At 42.9% G+C, this 18,662-nt stretch overlaps 1 protein-coding gene across 8 annotated transcripts; it reads right to left on the reverse strand.

Annotated features, from left to right (window-relative positions):
- Positions 1 to 350: 350 nt before the first annotated feature.
- LOC110538076 (zinc finger protein 135) lies at positions 351 to 18,345 on the reverse strand. 8 transcript variants are annotated; one of them, XM_036942633.1, is made up of 5 exons: positions 17,878 to 18,040; positions 14,819 to 17,398; positions 8,890 to 9,064; positions 8,614 to 8,746; positions 351 to 5,136 (listed from the first exon to the last, which is right to left on the reverse strand). In XM_036942633.1, the coding sequence occupies exons 4-5, from the start codon at positions 8,692 to 8,694 to the stop codon at positions 1,186 to 1,188; spliced, it is 4,032 nt and encodes a 1,343-aa protein (XP_036798528.1). In that variant the 5' UTR covers positions 8,695 to 8,746; positions 8,890 to 9,064; positions 14,819 to 17,398; positions 17,878 to 18,040; the 3' UTR covers positions 351 to 1,185. The 8 variants fall into 7 exon arrangements, with proteins under 8 accessions (XP_036798525.1, XP_036798530.1, XP_036798528.1 ...); XM_036942630.1 differs by lacking the exon at positions 8,614 to 8,746 and adding an exon at positions 9,371 to 9,516 and having other exon boundaries at positions 18,023 to 18,345; XM_036942635.1 differs by having other exon boundaries at positions 18,023 to 18,332.
- Between the last annotated feature and the right edge of the window lie 317 nt (positions 18,346 to 18,662).

Consider the following 18,662-nt stretch of genomic DNA (forward strand, 5'->3'; position numbering starts at 1 on the left):
AAAAAATGGAATTCCTAAATAGTAATTACATTTAGTAACAATTGAAATTAGCCTCACATATGTTCTTAAAATTAAAAATAGAGTCCATAACACATTAATCTGAATTCAAAGTTAGTCTTGCAAAATGTTGAACCTTTTCATTGACTCCCTATCATCTGGGGGAAATTAGTTTGTTCTCCACAGTGAGCAAACTACAAAACCATTCAATAGTTCCATGAGAGCAGTGCCTTTAAAAGGGCATTCGACAACAAAATCATTCGAACCAGCATGTGAATCCCACACGATGTGTCCTGTATGCTTACATATGTACTTGTGCTAGGCAATATGTTTGCAATTAAATAAGCACAACATTAGAAAGGTGGCTTTTATTTTTGTCTGACACATTAATAACTGAGTGAAACTGGAAAGTAAAATATACAGTATGTAAACAGCTGTCAGTTCATCAGCAACAGAACAAGAACGGCTTTTCTAAACAAAATAACTTTCTGTAAACATGAGGGAATGTAGGCCTATTAGTTAAAAAGACTAGAGTACTGGCAGTGAAAATATTATTTTTGCATAAGTTACAAATGAACACAACCACAGTATAAATGACTAACATGCAAAACATGAGGTTTATAATTTTCTTTTAAATAAATGGACAGAATTAAAATAGATATTAATCACTTGTATTGGTAGCCTAAATTACATAAATCATCAGTTGAGAATCAGAGTCTGACAGGAAGAGGTTAACAATGACATTGTCATACCTCGTAATGTTCCATGATCAAGCATTGTAATTTACACTCAAACTTCCATTGAAAAATAGATTGCAGGGCATGATCTGTCCTCGTCTCAAAACCTGCTAAAACTACTGAAGTGTATAAAAGCACTGACCATCTTTTCAGATTAAGGGACACTCGCCAACGAAAAATTAAATACTGTCAATTTAAAATTGATCAATGTAAGTCATTCAAATAACAACCAAAAGTAATCAGCTTCCCTAATGACCAACAAGCAACCAGAGTAACAATCTCCATTCAACAGAATATTCACTCAAACACATCAATACAACAACCTCTGTGTTAAAAATGCCACTGTTGGTTGACGTATGAGTAATTTCTAAACTGATAGAGGTAAACCTCTGAGAAAGAGATGGGGGATAACGTGCCTTTGTGATAGAAAAAGGTTCCTCATTTTCACTTCTTACACCTCTCCCCTTGCATGCTGCAAATAATGCTCATAGAGTTGTGAGACAGCAGGAAACTGAACACCACACTCCGCACAATCCAAACCTCTCATTGTCGCCTTGTCCTCCTTGGATCTAGCAGCACGTTTAGTCGCATTCCCATAAATTCTACTCCGCTTCCTGTTTACATTCCCATCTTTTCTGTTAGGGTATGGAATGATCTTTACCTGTGAGTATAGTGGCGATAGAGGGCTTGTGAGCGGCTGGGTGGAGTCATAAGACCGGAGGCCTGGTTGGAAACCTGGGTGTTGCATTGGGGGAGGCACAGGTATAAGGGGTGACAGTGAATGTAGTAGGTCTGAATGATTGGAAAAGTAATGAAGGAGATGTGAACCTCGTGGGTGGTTTGCTTGTAGAGGCGGAGAAGGGTAGTAGGTATGGTGGAGTTCCTGATGGGAGTGTGTTACTCCACTGTTCATGTGAGGGTCAAATCCATTCATGTTGGAAGGTACATCATGTTCATGTGTCGAGGGAGAGTAATCATAGCAGTCGTCCTGTATCCACATACTGTGGTCACCTGGTGAGGAATGGCAAAGCTGATGATTGAAAAGCATATCTAGTGTCCTGAAGCTGGCGTTGCACTCCTCACATTGATAAGGCAGGCACTGCTGCTGGTCAAGTCCTTGGAGAGTTTTGTTTGGTCTCTCATCGATCCACTGGTACTCCGGATGTTCTCGCAGCATGTGCTGCTTGTAGGGCCCAACGAAGCGGAAACCTTGGCGACACTTTGGACATGAGAACCGTCCTAGTTTCTGTCTGTGGATTCGCTGGTGAAGCCAAAGCTTTTTCCAGCTTTCCAGGGTCTTTCCACAGCAGTCACAGGTGTAGCTCTGACTGTGGGCATGAGTTAGCATGTGGGCTCTGAGTCTTCCTGTGTGTCTGAAAAGTCTTCCACAACGTGGGCAGAAGTACTTCCTCGGGTCAGATTTACAATCTAGACTGTTCAACTTTGATACAAGTGGGGTGAGATTATTTGTGGGTATAATGCATGTTTGGAAGGGGCGCAGAGTTGTAGCAATGGCTTTATTGGCATGTGTTTGTGAAGACTGATGACCACTTGATTTTTGCTGTGGGGTAGGTTCACAGTTCAACAACGAGACAGAGGAAGCTGAAGTCTGTCCAAGGTTCTGAAATGGTTGACTATCAGCAGCTGCAGGAAATACTAATTGGGTGACTGGTGAATGACTCTTGACACTTGGTTGCTGCGATCTTTGCTGATTAGGGGCTCTAGGTTTCCAAATCCTAAATTCAGATTTGGATGTCATCTTCTCCCCCCTAACTTTGGTGCAATATTGGTGGTGCTCTTCAAATTCTGACATCACACTAAACAGCTGGTCACAGAATAAACAGCGAAAGAGCTTCACACCAGCATGGGTTTTCAGGTGGGTTTTGTACTGACGCCTCTGAACAAATCTCTCTTCGCAGATGTGGCATGTAAAAGATATGAAAGGCTTCTTCCGGCCCTCTCTGTCATTACTCTCCCTCAGACCCTTGCAGGGATGTTTTTTTGCAGACGACAACTGAGTGAAACTCTTCCCACACCGTGTGCAGTTGTAAGGCTTAATGGACCAGTGTGTCACCTCATGAATACGAATTGATGAGCGATTACTAAAGGCTTTCCCACATACTTTACAGATATATGGTTTTTCCCCAGTGTGCATACGTATATGAACCTGCAGACCAGACCAAAAGGGAAACACTTTCCCACAAATGTGGCATTTGAGTATCCCCCCCTTTCCCCTTTTTCTCCTTTCTTTCAGAGAAACAAGGGGTGTATGAGTGGCCTCATTTCTGTTATCCTTCGTTTTACTCCCAGACTCAGAGTCCTGGTTCGGGTTCTGCGAGTGCCACTTGCAATGAGCAAGCAATTCCTTTGAATTACTGAACTTCATTTTGCAATAAGGACACTTCAGAGGCCGACAGCGCTTGTTATGTTTCTTGACATGACTTTTTAAGTTAGATAGCTGGGCAAAGTCTTGGTCACAATCAATGCACTTATAGGGCCTTTCGCCTGTATGAGTGCGTAGATGGACGGTATATACAGACACAAAATCAAAATGGCGACCGCAGTACTCACACGTTTTCCCTGTGCCTTTTGGTCTCCCTTTTGGTCTCCCCCGAGCCTTCAGGCCACAACTGCTTGTTGGGTTATATTCAGTTTCATCGCCTGCACCATCTCTCTCTTCCTTGATTTTTTTACTTGTGAATTCTTCACCTTGTACGACATCTGATTTCGAAAAGGACTCATGCGACATAGTTTCTAATATGTTTACATCAGTGATGATAGGATTTTGGTGACTCTCAGGCAAATCTTTAAATCCTTCATCTGTTGACTTACTTTCATTTGAAAAGCTGTCATTTGTGTTACCCTCATACTCCCAAGCTGACTCGCCACAGTCCATCTCCTCTCCAACATCACCACTGCCTTCATCGGTCTGCTTTGACATGGTGTCTGGATCTCCCTGTGAGGTCACACGTTGGAGTCTACCTCTATCATCAATGAACCTTTTCCTCTTTCCTTTTTTGTATTTAGTTTTTCCAAAAACAAACCGGGATCGCTTTCTGGGAGCAGTGCCAGCAGTTTCTCCTGATTTGTCGACTTTGAGTGGCTTTTTGAACTCAGTGCCTTCACAACTAGTATTACAGGACTCAACCTTCACACTGGTGTCAGTGTGGCATTGAAAAGACATGAGACAATTTGACTGTGCCAGGGAATTAAAATCACCCAGCTCTATTTCAATATCCTCACACTTCACATTAGAGATCATGTCAGCAGTCCCACCTCGCCGAGAATCAACGCGACTAAGTGACACAGACACATGCCTTGCAATATAATCTAGTGAACGCTCAGTCTCAATATTCTGATGTTGAGGTGGAATATCCTGGGAATTCACAGATGCTGTAATAGAACATGATTTTCTCTGTGATTTTCTCTGTGCTAACGCAAACTGCCTCACGAGTGTTGTTTTCTTTGGTGGTCGTCCTACTCTGTGTTTAGGTTCAACAGGAGTTTTCTCAGGCTGAGGACCAATGTTTCCTCTCTTTTCCTCTTCAGATAGCATCTCATCAGGTTCCTTTTTAATTGCCATTTTTTCTTCTGTTACATGGGATTGTTTTACTGAAATAGTGTTCATGGTTTTTCCTGGTTGTTTCTTGGTCGAACCCTTTGGTCGTCCCCTTTTCCTTTTTGGTTCCAAAGGTGAGATAGCCACAGGGCTGGATTCAGCTGGTTGATGGTCTTTGGGGGACGAGTCAAGAACAGACACCGCTGTATTGCTTGGTTCACGGTTTAGAGATATTGCTTTTGTTTCAATAGCTCTGAGAGATGTGTCATCCCTGTTCTCTACACAGTTTGTAGTATAAGAAATGTAATTCGCTCTGTCAGACATTGTTTCACTCCAATCCTTTGATTCTGCAGTGCTCAGATGAGAAGAACTCTCCACTGTTTGTAGCACAGTATGCAGCATCTTTGCCTTCTTGTGAGGGCGACCACGTTTCCTAACAACGTCTACCGCTGCTGGCCTTGTTACACCCACCAGCTCCTTTGTGATACAGTTCAATGTTTGCTCACTCCCAGTAAGTGATAAATGCACTTCAGGATTGGCACTTTCACATTGAGTTCTACCATGACCAGTAGCATGTGAATTAACATGCATTTTCTCCATGTTTGCCTGCATCTTTGTGCTCATTCTTCTGCGATTAATGCCACCAGAGTTTACCTCTCCGGGATTAGGAAGGACAGCCAAAACAGGGGTACCTGGTAGTGACCGTGTGTCAGAGGGTTCAGCCACCACTTTGTTCTGTTGGCTTTTACTTTCTCTCTGTAGTTGGAGTCTTTGTAAGGGCTCCTTCATAGGGGGCATGTTATGGCAGTTGTCCACCTCCTTGCTGATCTTCTCTTCAGATGGCTGTTAAAAGAAAATGTTTAAAAAAAGTATATATATATATATAGATAGATAGATAGATAGATAGATAGATATAGTGAGGGAATTAAGTATTTGATCCCCTGCTGATTTTGTACGATTGCCCACTGACAAAGAAATGATCAGTCTATCATTTTAATGGTAGGTTTATTTGAACAATGAGAGACAGAATAACAACACAAATCCAGAAAAACGCATGTCAATAATGTTATAAATTGATTTGCATTTTAATGAGGGAAATAAGTGTTTGACCCCCTCTCAATCAGAAAGATTTCTGGCCCCCAGGTGTCTTTTATACAGGTAACGAGCTGAGATTAGGAGCACACTCTTAAAGGGAGTACTCCTAATCTCAGCTTGTTACCTGTATAAAAGACACCTGTCCACAGAAGCAATGAATCAATCAGATTCCAAACTCTCCACCATGGCCAAGACCAAAGAGCTCTCAAAGGATGTCAGGGACAAGATTGTAAACCTACACAAGGCTGGAATGGGCTACAAAACCATCGCCAAGCAGCTTGGTGAGAAGGTGACAACAGTTGGTGCGATTATTCGCAAATGGAAGAAACACAAAATAACTGTCAATCTCCCTCGGCCTGGGGCTCCATGCAAGATCTCACCTCATAGAGTTGCAATGATCATGAGAACGGTGATGAATCAGCCCAGAACTACACGGGAGGATCTTGTCAATGATCTCAAGGCAGCTGGGACCACAGTCTCCAAGAAAACAATTGGTAACACACTGCGCAGTGAAGGAGTGAAATCTTGCAGTACCCTCAAGGTACCCCTGCTCAAGAAAGCACATATACATGCCCATCTGAAGTTTGCCAATGAACATCTGAATGATTCAGAGGACAACTGGGTGAAAGTGTTGTGGTCAGATGAGACCAAAATGGAGCTCTTTGGCATCAACTCAACTCGCCGTGTTTGGAGGAGGAGGAATGCTGCCTATGACCCCAAGAACACCATCCCCACCGTCACACATGGAGGTGGAAACATTATGCTTTGGGGGTGTTTTTCTGCTAAGGGGACAGGACAACTTCACTGCATCAAAGGGACGATGGACGGGGCCATGTACCTCCTTCCCTCAGCCAGGGCATTGAAAATGGGTCGTGGATGGGTATTCCAGCATGACAATGACCCAAGGCAACAAAGGAGTGGCTCAAGAAGAAGCACATTATAAGGTCCTGGAGTCACCTAGCCAGTCTCCAGACCTTAATCCCATACAGAATCTGTGGAGGGAGCTGAAGGTTCGAGTTGCCAAACGTCAGCCTCAAAACCTTAATGACTTGGAGAAGATCTGCAAAGAGGAGTGGGACAAAATCCCTCCTGAAATGTGTGCAAACCTGGTGGCCAACTACAAGAAACGTCTGACCTCTGTGATTGCCAACAAGGGTTTTGCCACCAAGTACTAAGTCATGTTTTGCAGACGGGTCAAATACTTATTTCCCTCATTAAAATGCAAATCAATTTATAACATTTTTGACATGCGTTTTCTGTATTTTTTTTGTTGTTATTCTGTCTCTCACTGTTCAAATAAACCTACCATTAAAATTGTAGACTGATCATTTCTTTGTCAGTGGGCAAACGTACAAAATCAGCAGGGGATCAAATACTTTTTCCCTCACTGTGTATATATATAAATAAAAAAAGGTATAACACGTTAATGCTTTCCTTTTGCGCCAGTCGTAGTTTTCATAATCAAATATACAGTGCCTTGCGAAAGTATTCGGCCCCCTTGAACTTTGCGACCTTTTGCCACATTTCAGGCTTCAAACATAAAGATATAAAACTGTATTTTTTTGTGAAGAATCAACAACAAGTGGGACACAATCATGAAGTGGAACGACATTTATTGGATATTTCAAAATTTTTTAACAAATCAAAAACTGAAAAATTGGGCGTGCAAAATTATTCAGCCCCTTTACTTTCAGTGCAGCAAACTCTCTCCAGAAGTTCAGTGAGGATCTCTGAATGATCCAATGTTGACCTAAATGACTAATGATGATAAATACAATCCACCTGTGTGTAATCAAGTCTCCGTATAAATGCACCTGCACTGTGATAGTCTCAGAGGTCCGTTAAAAGCGCAGAGAGCATCATGAAGAACAAGGAACACACCAGGCAGGTCCGAGATACTGTTGTGAAGAAGTTTAAAGCCGGATTTGGATACAAAAAGATTTCCCAAGCTTTAAACATCCCAAGGAGCACTGTGCAAGCGATAATATTGAAATGGAAGGAGTATCAGACCACTGCAAATCTACCAAGACCTGGCCGTCCCTCTAAACTTTCAGCTCATACAAGGAGAAGACTGATCAGAGATGCAGCCAAGAGGCCCATGATCACTCTGGATGAACTGCAGAGATCTACAGCTGAGGTGGGAGACTCTGTCCATAGGACAACAATCAGTCGTGTATTGCACAAATCTGGCCTTTATGGAAGAGTGGCAAGAAGAAAGCCATTTCTTAAAGATATCCATAAAAAGTGTCGTTTAAAGTTTGCCACAAGCCACCTGGGAGACACACCAAACATGTGGAAGAAGGTGCTCTGGTCAGATGAAACCAAAATTGAACTTTTTGGCAACAATGCAAAACGTTATGTTTGGCGTAAAAGCAACACAGCTGAACACACCATCCCCACTGTCAAACATGGTGGTGGCAGCATCATAGTTTGGGCCTGCTTTTCTTCAGCAGGGACAGGGAAGATGGTTAAAATTGATGGGAAGATGGATGGAGCCAAATACAGGACCATTCTGGAAGAAAACCTGATGGAGTCTGCAAAAGACCTGAGACTAGGATGGAGATTTGTCTTCCAATGAGACAATGATCCAAAACATAAAGCAAAATCTACAATGGAATGGTTCAAAAATAAACATATCCAGGTGTTAGAATGGCCAAGTCAAAGTCCAGACCTGAATCCAATCGAGAATCTGTGGAAAGAACTGAAAACTGCTGTCCACAAATGCTCTCTATCCAACCTCACTGAGCTCGAGCTGTTTTGCAAGGAGGAATGGGAAAAAATTTCAGTCTCTCGATGTGCAAAACTGATAGAGACATATCCCAAGCGACTTACAGCTGTAATCGCAGCAAAAGGTGGCGCTACAAAGTATTAACTTAAGGGGGCTGAATAATTTTGCACGCCCAATTTTTCAGTTTTTGATTTGTAAGTTTGAAATATCCAATAAATGTCGTTCCACTTCATGATTGTGTCCCACTTGTTGTTGATTCTTCACAAAAAAATACAGTTTTATATCTTTATGTTTGAAGCCTGAAATGTGGCAAAAGGTTGCAAAGTTCAAGGGGGCCGAATACTTTCGCAAGGCACTGTAGAGAAACAGGCAGACGCAGCACATATCGCACAAATATATGTGTATATTGTATCAGACATACAGTTCTAGACATGAAAATACCCTGAAGGGGGACACATTAGAACAGTAGCGTCTCCATTACGAGTATCAGCAGTTACCGGTTTCTCGTTAGTCAGGGCAGGCAAGGGTTTAGGAGGGTTGCTATGGGCAGCAGATAAGGCTGACCATTTCCTCATCATTGACTCCTCTACTGAAGGAAATTCTACTTCCCATGTCAGTCAGTCTCTTGCTCTGTGTTTTCACATAGGGAAGAGGTGAATTCTCATAAAAACTAGATTCAGGATGGAGTTTTTCTAGCCTCTGTGATACTAGTAACAATATGCTACCATTTCCAACATACATGAGTGACTTTCTTATGCTATTTTAATACTTACTGTCTTTATTTTTAGGTAGGCTCTCTGGCGGGACTGATGACGAAAATGTAAATGTTCAACGTAGATCCTCCAATAGCAGCCCAGGCAAGAACGATCACCCAGCTTTTGTTCAAACCACGCGTCTCGTCTTCCACCACAATCTAGCCAGGTAACGGCCACTACCGTCTCCAAGTACCTTAACAAAAGAAACAGCACTTTGAGCCACGTGATTCTACATCATAACATCGAAAACTGTCTTGGTTTATCGAACAGTCGCACGCAGAAATGTTAGTCAGTCTTTTTGGGGCCTCTGGCAACAATGGCCAAGAGCACCCCTTCTATAGATTGGACAAGACAGGGATGTGCTACTGACTTGAAATCATAAATAAAAAATGTAACAACCATACCATTGGTACCACTACATTTTGCATCTGTATTTTTCGCACCAGATTTAGCAGCCTGTGCAACATTTTATCCCATGCTGTCATTCAAAATGTCTTACCAAAAAACAGCCCACATGCATCTCACATACTGATGTAGTGTTGTTCTGTTGGGTTTGAATGTTCCAACTTGTGTCTTCCATGCCTTGAATCAAATTGATAGGTTGTAGGCACCACAACCCATAGAGGCCTCTGACATCCAGATTATCTAATCGAAGTGAAAAGAACAAGCTACAGGAATTCCCAAATCAAATCTATTCTTCTTGTCACTGTAGGCAGCTAGCTACAATGCCTTCAGAAAGTATTTATACCCCTTGACTTTCACATTTTGCTCTATTACAGCCGGAATTCAAAATATATATTTTACTCACCCTTCTACACAGAATACCCCATAATGACAAAGTGAAAACATGTTAATTGAAAATGAAATACTGAAATATCTAATAATTTACATAAGTATTCACACGCCTGAGTCAATATATATAAGAATCACCTTTGGAAGCGATTACAGCTGTGAGTCTTTCTGGGTAAGTCTCTGAGACATGTGACAAACTAATTTTATGGAGGGCCAAGTGTCTGCAGGTTCACATTCTTTCCTTGATTGATGAATTAAGGTCACCGATTTGTAAGGAGCTCCCCTCACCTGGTTGTCTAGGTCTTAATTAAAAGTAAAAGACAAAAACCAGCAGGCACTTGGACCTCCATGTGAATGAGCTTGACTCACCTGCTCGAAGAACTTTGCACAGCTGGATTGTACAATATTTACACATTCTTTAAAGAAATTATTCAAGCTCTGACAAGTTGACTGTTGATCATTGTTAGACAGTCATTTTAAAAAGTCTTGCCATAAATGTTGAAGCTGATTTAAGTCAAAACTGTAACTAGGCCACTCAAGAAAATTCAATGTCATCTTAGTAAGCAACTCCTGTGTATATTCTGCCTTGATATTGTCCTGCTGAAAGATGCATTTGTCTCCCAGTGTCTGTTGGAAAGCTGAGTGAACCAGGTTTTCCTCTAGAATTTTGCCTGTGCTTAGCTCTATTCCGTTTATTTTTATTTACAAAATAAACTATAGTCCTTGCCGGTGACAAGCGTACACATAACATGATGCAGTTACCGCCATGTTTGAAAATATGAAGAATAATACTCTGATGTGTTGGATTTGCCCCAAACATAACACATTGTTCAGGACATAAAGTTAATTTATTTTCCAAATTTTTTGCAGTTTTACTTTAGTGTCTTACTGCAAACAGGATGCATGTTTGGAATGTATTCTGTACAATCTTCCTTCTTTTCACTGTAATTTATGTTAGTATTGTGGAGTAATTTACAATGCTGATCGATCCTCAGATTTCTCCAATCACAGCCATTATACTCTTAACTGTTTTAATGTCACCATTGGCCTCATGTTGAAATCTCTGAGCAGTTTCCTTCCTCTCTGGCAACTGAGTTAGGAAGGACGCCTGTATCTTTGTAGTGACTATGTGTATTGATACACCACCCAGTGTAATTTTTTCTGAAAGAGCTGCAAAATCTGGACCTCTACAAATCAGCTGGCTACACAATCTGTACCCTATCTTTCTAAAATTATCCGCGCAATTGTTGCAACCCCTATTACTAGCCCGTTCAACCTCTTCCGTAACGTCTGAGATCCCTAAAGATTGGAAAGCTGCCGCGGTCATCCCCCTCTTCAAAGAGGGAGACACAAGACCCAAACTGTTACCGACCTATATACACTGCTCAAAAAAATAAAGGGAACACGTAAACAACACAATGTAACTCCAAATCAAACTGTCCACTTAGGAAGCAACACTGATTGACAATAAATTTCACATGCTGTTGTGCAAATGGAATAAACAACAGGTGGCAATTAGCAAGACACCCCCAATAAAGGAGTGGTTCTGCAGGTGGCAACCACAGACCACTTCTCAGTTCCTATGCTTCCTGGCTGATGTTTTGGTCACTTTTGAATGTTGGCGGTGCTTTCACTCTAGTGGTAGCATGAGACGGAGTCTACAACCCATACAAGTGGCTCAGGTAGTGCAGCTCATCCAGGATGGCACATCAATGCGAGCTGTGGCAAGAAGGTTTGCTGTGTCTGTCAGCGTAGTGTCCAGAGCATAGAGGCGCTACCAGGAGACAGGCCAGTACATCAGGAGACGTGGAGGAGGCCGTAGGAGGGCAACAACCCAGCAGCAGGACCGCTACCTCCACCTTTGTGCAAGGAGGAGCAGGAGGAGCACTGCCAGAGCCCTGCAAAATGACCTCCAGCAGGCCACAAATGTGCATGTGTCTGCTCAAACGGTCAGAAACAGACTCCATGAGGGTGGTATGAGGGCCCGACGTCCACAGGTGGGGGTTGTGCTTACAGCCCAACACCGTGCAGGACGTTTGGCATTTGCCAGAGAACACCAAGATTGGCAAATTCGCCACTGGCGCCCTGTGCTCTTCACAGATGAAAGCAGGTTCACACTGAGCACGTGACAGACGTGACAGTCTGGAGATGCGGTGGAGAACGTTCTGCTGCCTGCAACATCCTCCAGCATGACCGGTTTGGCGGTGGGTCAGTCATGGTGTGGGGTGGCATTTCTTTGGGGGGCCGCACAGCCCTCAATGTGCTCGCCAGAGGTAGCCTGACTGCCATTAGGTACCGAGATGAGATCCTCAGACCCCTTGTGAGACCATATGCTGGTGCGGTTGGCCCTGGGTTCCTCCTAATGCAAGACAATGCTAGACCTCATGTGACTGGAGTGTGTCAGCAGTTCCTGCAAGAGGAAGGCATTGATGCTATGGACTGGCCCACCCGTTCCCCAGACCTGAATCCAATTGAGCACATCATGTCTCGCTCCATGCACCACAGACTGCCCAGGAGTTTCCCTGATGCTTTAGTCCAGGTCTGGGAGGAGATCCCTCAGGAGACCATCCGCCACCTCATCGGGAGCATGCCCAGGCGTTGTAGGGAGGTCATACAGGCACGTGGAGGCCACACACGCTACTGAGCCTCATTTTGACTTGTTTTAAGGACATTACATCAAAGTTGGATCAGCCTGTAGTGTGGTTTTCCACTTTAATTTTGAGTGTCACTCCAAATCCAGACCTCCATGGGTTGATAAATTTGATTTCCATTGATGTGTGATTTTGTTGTCAGCACATTCAACTATGTAAAGAAAAAAGTATTTAATAAGAATATTTCATTCATTCAGATCTAGGGTGTTATTTTAGTGTTCCCTTTATTTTTTTGAGCAGTGTATATATCCTGCCCTGCCTTTCTAAAGTCATCAAAAGCCAAGTTAAACAGATCACGACCATTTTGAATACCCCCCCCCCCCCCCCCCCCCGGGCGGGTCATGGGTGCACCTCTGCCACACTGAAGGTCCTAAACCATATAACCACCATCGATAAAAGACAATACTGTCCAGCTGGCTTCATCAACCTGGCCAAGGCTTTCGACTCTTGTCGATCACCGCATTCTTATCAGCAGACTCAATAGCATTGGTTTCTCAAATGACTGGCTCGCCTCGCCCACCAACCACTTCTCAGATAGAGTTCAGTGTGTCAAATCAGAGGGCCTGTTGTCCGGACCTCTGGCAGTCTCTATGGGGGTGCCACAGGGTTCAATTCTCGGGCCGACTCTTTTCTCTGTATACCTCAATGATGTCGCTCTTGCTGCTGGTGATTCTCTGATCCACCTATACGCAGACAACACCATTCTGTATACGTCTGGCCCTTCTTTGGACACGGTGTTAAGAAACCTCCAGACAAGCTTCAATGCCATACAACACTCCTTCCGTGGCCTCCAACTGCTCTTAAATGCAAGTAAAACGAAATGCATGCTCTTCAACCGATCGCTGCCCGCGCGTCTAGCATCACTACTCTGAACGGTTCCGACTTAGAATATGTGGACAACTACAAATACCTAGGTGTCTGGTTAGACTGCAAACTCTTTTTCCAGACTCACATTCAGCATCTCCAGTCCAAAATTAAATCTAGAATTGGCTTCCTATTCTGCAACAAAGCATCCTTCACTCTTGCTGCCAAACATACCCTCGTAAAACGGACTATCCTACCAATCCTGGACTTCGGCGATGTCATTTACAAAATAGCCTCCAACACTCTACTCAGCAAACTGGATGTTGTCTATCACAGTGCCATCTGTTTTGTCACCAAAGCCCCATATACTACCCACCACTGCGACCTGTATGCTCTCGTTGGCTGGCCCTCGCTTCATATTCGTCGCCAAACCCACTAGCTCCAGGTCATCTATAAGTCTTTGCTAGGTAACGCCCCGCCTTTTCTCAGCTCACTGGTCACCATAGCAGCACATGCTCCAGAAGGTATAGATCACTGGTCATCCCCAAACCATGTCCTCCTTTGGCCACCTAACCTTCCAGTTCTCTGCTGCCAATGACTGGAACGAATTGCAAGTCACTGAAGCTGGAGACTTATATTTCCCTCTCTAACTTTAAGCATCAGCTGTCAGAGCAGCTTACCGATCATTGCACCTGTACACAGCCCATCTGTAAATAGCCCACCCAACTACCTCATCCCCAAATTGTTATTTATCTTTTTGCTCCTTTGCACCACAGTATCTCTACTTACATTAATCTTCTGCACTATCCATCACTCCAGTGTTTAATTGCTAAATAGTAATTATTTTGCCACTATGGCATATTTATTGCCTTTCCTCCCTAATGTTACATTTGCACACACTGAAGATATATTTTTCTATTGTGTTATTGACTGTACGTTAGTTTAACCCATGTGTAACTCTGTGTTGTACTGCTTTGCTTTATCTTGGTCAGGTCACAGTTGTAAATGAGAACTTGTTCTCAACTGGCCTACCTGGTTAAATAAAAGGTGAAATAAAATAAAAGTAATTCACTTCACCATATTCAAACGGATATTCAATGTCTGCGTTTTATTTTTTACCCATATACCAATAGCTGCCCTTATTTGCTTAGCATTGGAAATCTCCCTGGTCTTTGTGGTTGAATCTGTGTTTTTAATTCACAACTCGGCTGAGGGACCTTACAGATCATTGTGTGTGTGGGGTACAGATGAGGTAGTCATTCAAAAATTAAGTTAAACATTATTTCACAGAGCGAGTCCATGCAACTTATGTGACTTAAGCGCATTTTAACTCTTGAACCTATTCAGGCTTTCCATAACGAGGTTGAATACGTGACTCAAGACATTTTAGCTTTTCATTTGTAATAATTTACATTAACATAATTACACTTTGGCAGTATGGACTATTGTGCATAGTTCTGTGACAAAATCTCAATTGAATATATTTTAAATGTAGGCCATAACATAACAAAATGTGGAAAAAGTCAGGGGTGGGAATAGTTTCTTAAGGCACTGTATGTAGCTGTCAACTAACGATAGCTATAACGACATGCTGCAGGTAGGCCGAAATGTTGGAAAACATGCTCTAGCTCCAGGTAGCTAGCTAAAGAAACATGCACGCAATAGCAAGATAGGTTAACCTAAGACTCGCAGTTACTCACCCAAAAATGTGTTAGTGCAAACTTGTCCTCGAACCACCAGTTAGATAGCTGTCGACATGATGAACGCTACTAGCTAGCTAATGTCAACATACCGTGTTGTAGTCTAAACCCGACAAATATCAATATTTATAAATAATGCATTGCACATAACATTGATGTTTTCGCCAACGTTCAGATACAGTGGTGTGTGCCATAATTTGAAATGTTAGCTTATTGTATTCGTGATTCAATTGTTTTTTCTCCTCACTCAACATCCGGTAGGACGGAAATGGCGTTGCGGTGCCTGCCTACATCAAAGGTGGACAACCGGTGTAAAATAAAAAAAAGTTTACCAAAAAAACAGTGCAGTGCGTATAAAATTCTCATGAGATAGCAAAAATATTCTAAAGACAACAAACCCCTATTTTTGTGTGCTATGTGCATTCACAAGTGACAAACTATGTCTGAGCGCTATCCCAAGCAATCAGTGAATATATGATCTGCATTTCCATCATGCTCTCTTGGCAGAGGCTAAAAAAAAGAGACCCTGACTTGTAAAACAACTAACCAAAATCTTAAACTGTCTCTTACCTTAACCCTACCTCTAACCGTAACACAATTTTAAGTATCTCTGGAGAAAAAAAATGTTTTGCAGGTCAGGAGTGTCCAGTATAGCATTTTCCAGCAATCACTTATGGCTGCAGCTATTGCTTGGTCCCTGAAATACGAAAAACACAGATTATTACACCTTAGTTGCTACAAAGGAAAGGGAGAGAGCGGAAAAAAACAATATTTTATTCCAAGACCACAGAAATGGCTAAAAAGAACCAACATGTTCTTGCGATATGGCCAATGCTGCTTATACCAAGTTTTCAGTAAAGTTACTGTTAAAAAAATAAATAAATAAAAACAAAAAAAAAACAGAATTTTCAAAAGACAAACTTTCATACAATGTTTGTGGTTATATGAACCATCCAGACTGATTTGATACTGCATATGTAACATTTTCAATATCATTTGACAAACACACAATTGATAAAAAATAAAATAATACCTAGGCTACTGACAGATTAGTTGTATTTTGAGTAGTTAGATTAGAGTTAAACTGGTACCTTACAAAAAGGGCCCATACCCATAGAAGACATTTGTCTGTTGCAAATGCAGAGGGTTCACATTGGGAATTCTTTTTGCACTGTTCATGTCTGTAGTACTGAGAGGGAAGAGGTTCATTGTTGGTATGACAGCTGACTTGGTTTGGTGAAGGAGCTTTTATGCCGCATTCACGTGCAAGTCAGAACAAGGAAACACAGACATTTCCGATTTACTAACTGGTTGTTATACACGTGCTCAACCAGTCAGCAAGTCGGAAATTTCAGAGTTTCCTAGTTCCGACTAGCACGAAAGCGCATCCTCAATCACAAAACAGTCATCATCTGAAACCTCAGTCTTTACAGAAATGGCAGACAACCCGGTGCCCCTATCCGGGCCTACTGCCTTGTGGCCGTATACAGTTACATTCGCTGAAGTTTGAATGTTGAACGCCAGCTCCTTGTCACCATTCCTTCGAGGAAAGGAGTATGGGCTGGTCCCCTCCTTCCCTTTTCTGTGACCATTAAGCTGTTTGCCAGATGTTAGACCCAGTTCATGCGCAAAAAAGGATGCCGCCATTGTGCAACGGTGCCTCTCGAGCAGCTTGACAGTTTGGAAGGGCTCCTGACACACTCTACACTTCAAGTATTTTGTTCCAGAAGTCCCTGGAACAGGCTGCTGTGAGACCATGTGCATCCCTAGCTGCAGCTCCCCACTGAACGGGTCAGGACAGTGCTGACGCTGGACAACCTTCTGAGCCTTCCCCACAGGCTGTTTCCTGTTACTCAGCACTGTGGCAGTGGTAAATCTGGTTTCAGGAGTTGCCCGATATGAGCCACACTGGTGGTGGCCAGGCTGTGGTGACTTGTTGTTACTGAGCAGGAGAACCCCGCACTGCAGGCAGCCATGGACTTTATTTCTTGCATGAGTGTTGTGGTGCCGTACGAGTAAGTCTTTTGTTGCAAAGCCCAGTTCACAGTAGGCACACCTGTAGGGCTTTGTCCTTCCAAACTTGCGCAGGGTCTCCACCAACACCACTGGCTGGAATTGGTGCCAGAGGTCTGTTGTTGGGGCACTTGGACCAGGTGGAGGCTTTGTGGCTCGTGGCATAGTGGCCGATAGCATCGGAGTCAGTCCAGGTTTAGCCCAGCTTCCCTGCCCCGCCGTCAATACCAGCCTTGAAAGCTGCTCCTTGTACTCTCTCTCCCCCTGATATTGTTCCTTCTTTACGGTGCTATAATTAATTACAGTGTGGCCTGGTTCATGTAACCCGCTGTGGTCCATCATATCAACATACATGGAGAACTCTGTTCCACAGGAGCAGATGTAACCAGCCGCAGGACAAAAGTGGTCATGAAATGAGATTTGGTCTGGAAAGATCCTTTCACAACTAAAGCAAAAGGGGGGTCCACCATCGCCAAGCTCCCTTTCCCATTTCACATTGTTCCACTTTTGCATCTTGACCGGTCCTCGATGCGATGATTCATGTAGAATGGGGCCTCTCTGGAGTGTCTAAGTTAACGAAAGGATAATCATTTAGAAAGCCTGTTCAACTGTACTGATCACAAATTATATATCAACAGGGAAGTATTACATAAAAATGCGGGGCACATAATTCAGCAACACAACATTAGGTAGCTGTAGGGCGTGCTAGCCTTTAGACTTAAATAACTAACTTGATAAGTAGTGTGATATTGATCATTTCACTATGTAGCTAGCTAACACCGTGGTCGTAAATCACTATGAAACGTCGTCACCCCAAGTCCGGCGCTGGCCCACATTTGGGGGTCTTTGTTTCTTGGACCAACGGGTGTTCAAAAGCTTAACCCCAATTTGCATACTAAAGCTTAATAATACATAGATACAAGTAATTATATTTGTCACATATACCTATGTTGCTAGCTAGCTATCCAGCCTAGGAAATGTTTGTTCGTAGCGTCAGCTATCCATCCCCAAAACATAGCTAGCCTAGCTAACGTTAGCAGCATTACCTTACACCGGCGAGTCACTGCTGTCCAAATTCGGACATTTGTAACTTTGCTATAATATTGCTACGTGACTTTTTTCATATTTCATAAGCTTATCGGCTGAATTTTGGAACGCATCCGCGGCAGCGAGGTGGAAAATACAACTTACTTCGTTTCGTTGGCGGGTAAACTTCCAAATGCAATATAACACTGCCGCCTGTCGGGTTGGAGTATGCATGTTGATTAGTTGAGTCAACGATGAAGAGACGAAGCGAGAGGGTTTACTCCGCCCAAAATCTGTCCACAGAACATGAATTATAAAGCAAGGGAGTTGTTTTTGTTTGGAGTCAATGAGTGTCGAATTTAGTCAAGATACAATTAATAGCTGTTTTGATATGTGAGGTTAACTTGATCTAATAGAAGTTTCGTAATGCTTAGGTTGTAAAAAGTGTAACGACATAAGTGAGACGCACAGGACATCCCGGAAACTGTGAAGTTATCCCTAGTGAAATTTGAGACTATGTATATTTATGAGGGCAGCATAGCATCTCAATCTCCATTGAAGACAGACGGTTGACGTCAACACCCCTAATTGAATATTCAAAATTATATTAAAGTGACGAGTTGAATCCACCAATCCAAAGAGAATAGACGGGAGCTTGACAGGCCGCTGTTCCACTCTGTGGACAACGAATCTCATTGTTAGGGCAGAGGCAAGCATCGTGTAATTATATCTAGTATCTCTGGTTGAGTCTGGTAATGAGTGAATGAAGGGAAGAGGGGAGCTAGCCTATTACAAGCCTAGTTTA

Source organism: Oncorhynchus mykiss, chromosome 2 (assembly GCF_013265735.2).
Source record: "Oncorhynchus mykiss isolate Arlee chromosome 2, USDA_OmykA_1.1, whole genome shotgun sequence".
Lineage (NCBI taxonomy): Eukaryota > Metazoa > Chordata > Actinopteri > Salmoniformes > Salmonidae > Oncorhynchus > Oncorhynchus mykiss.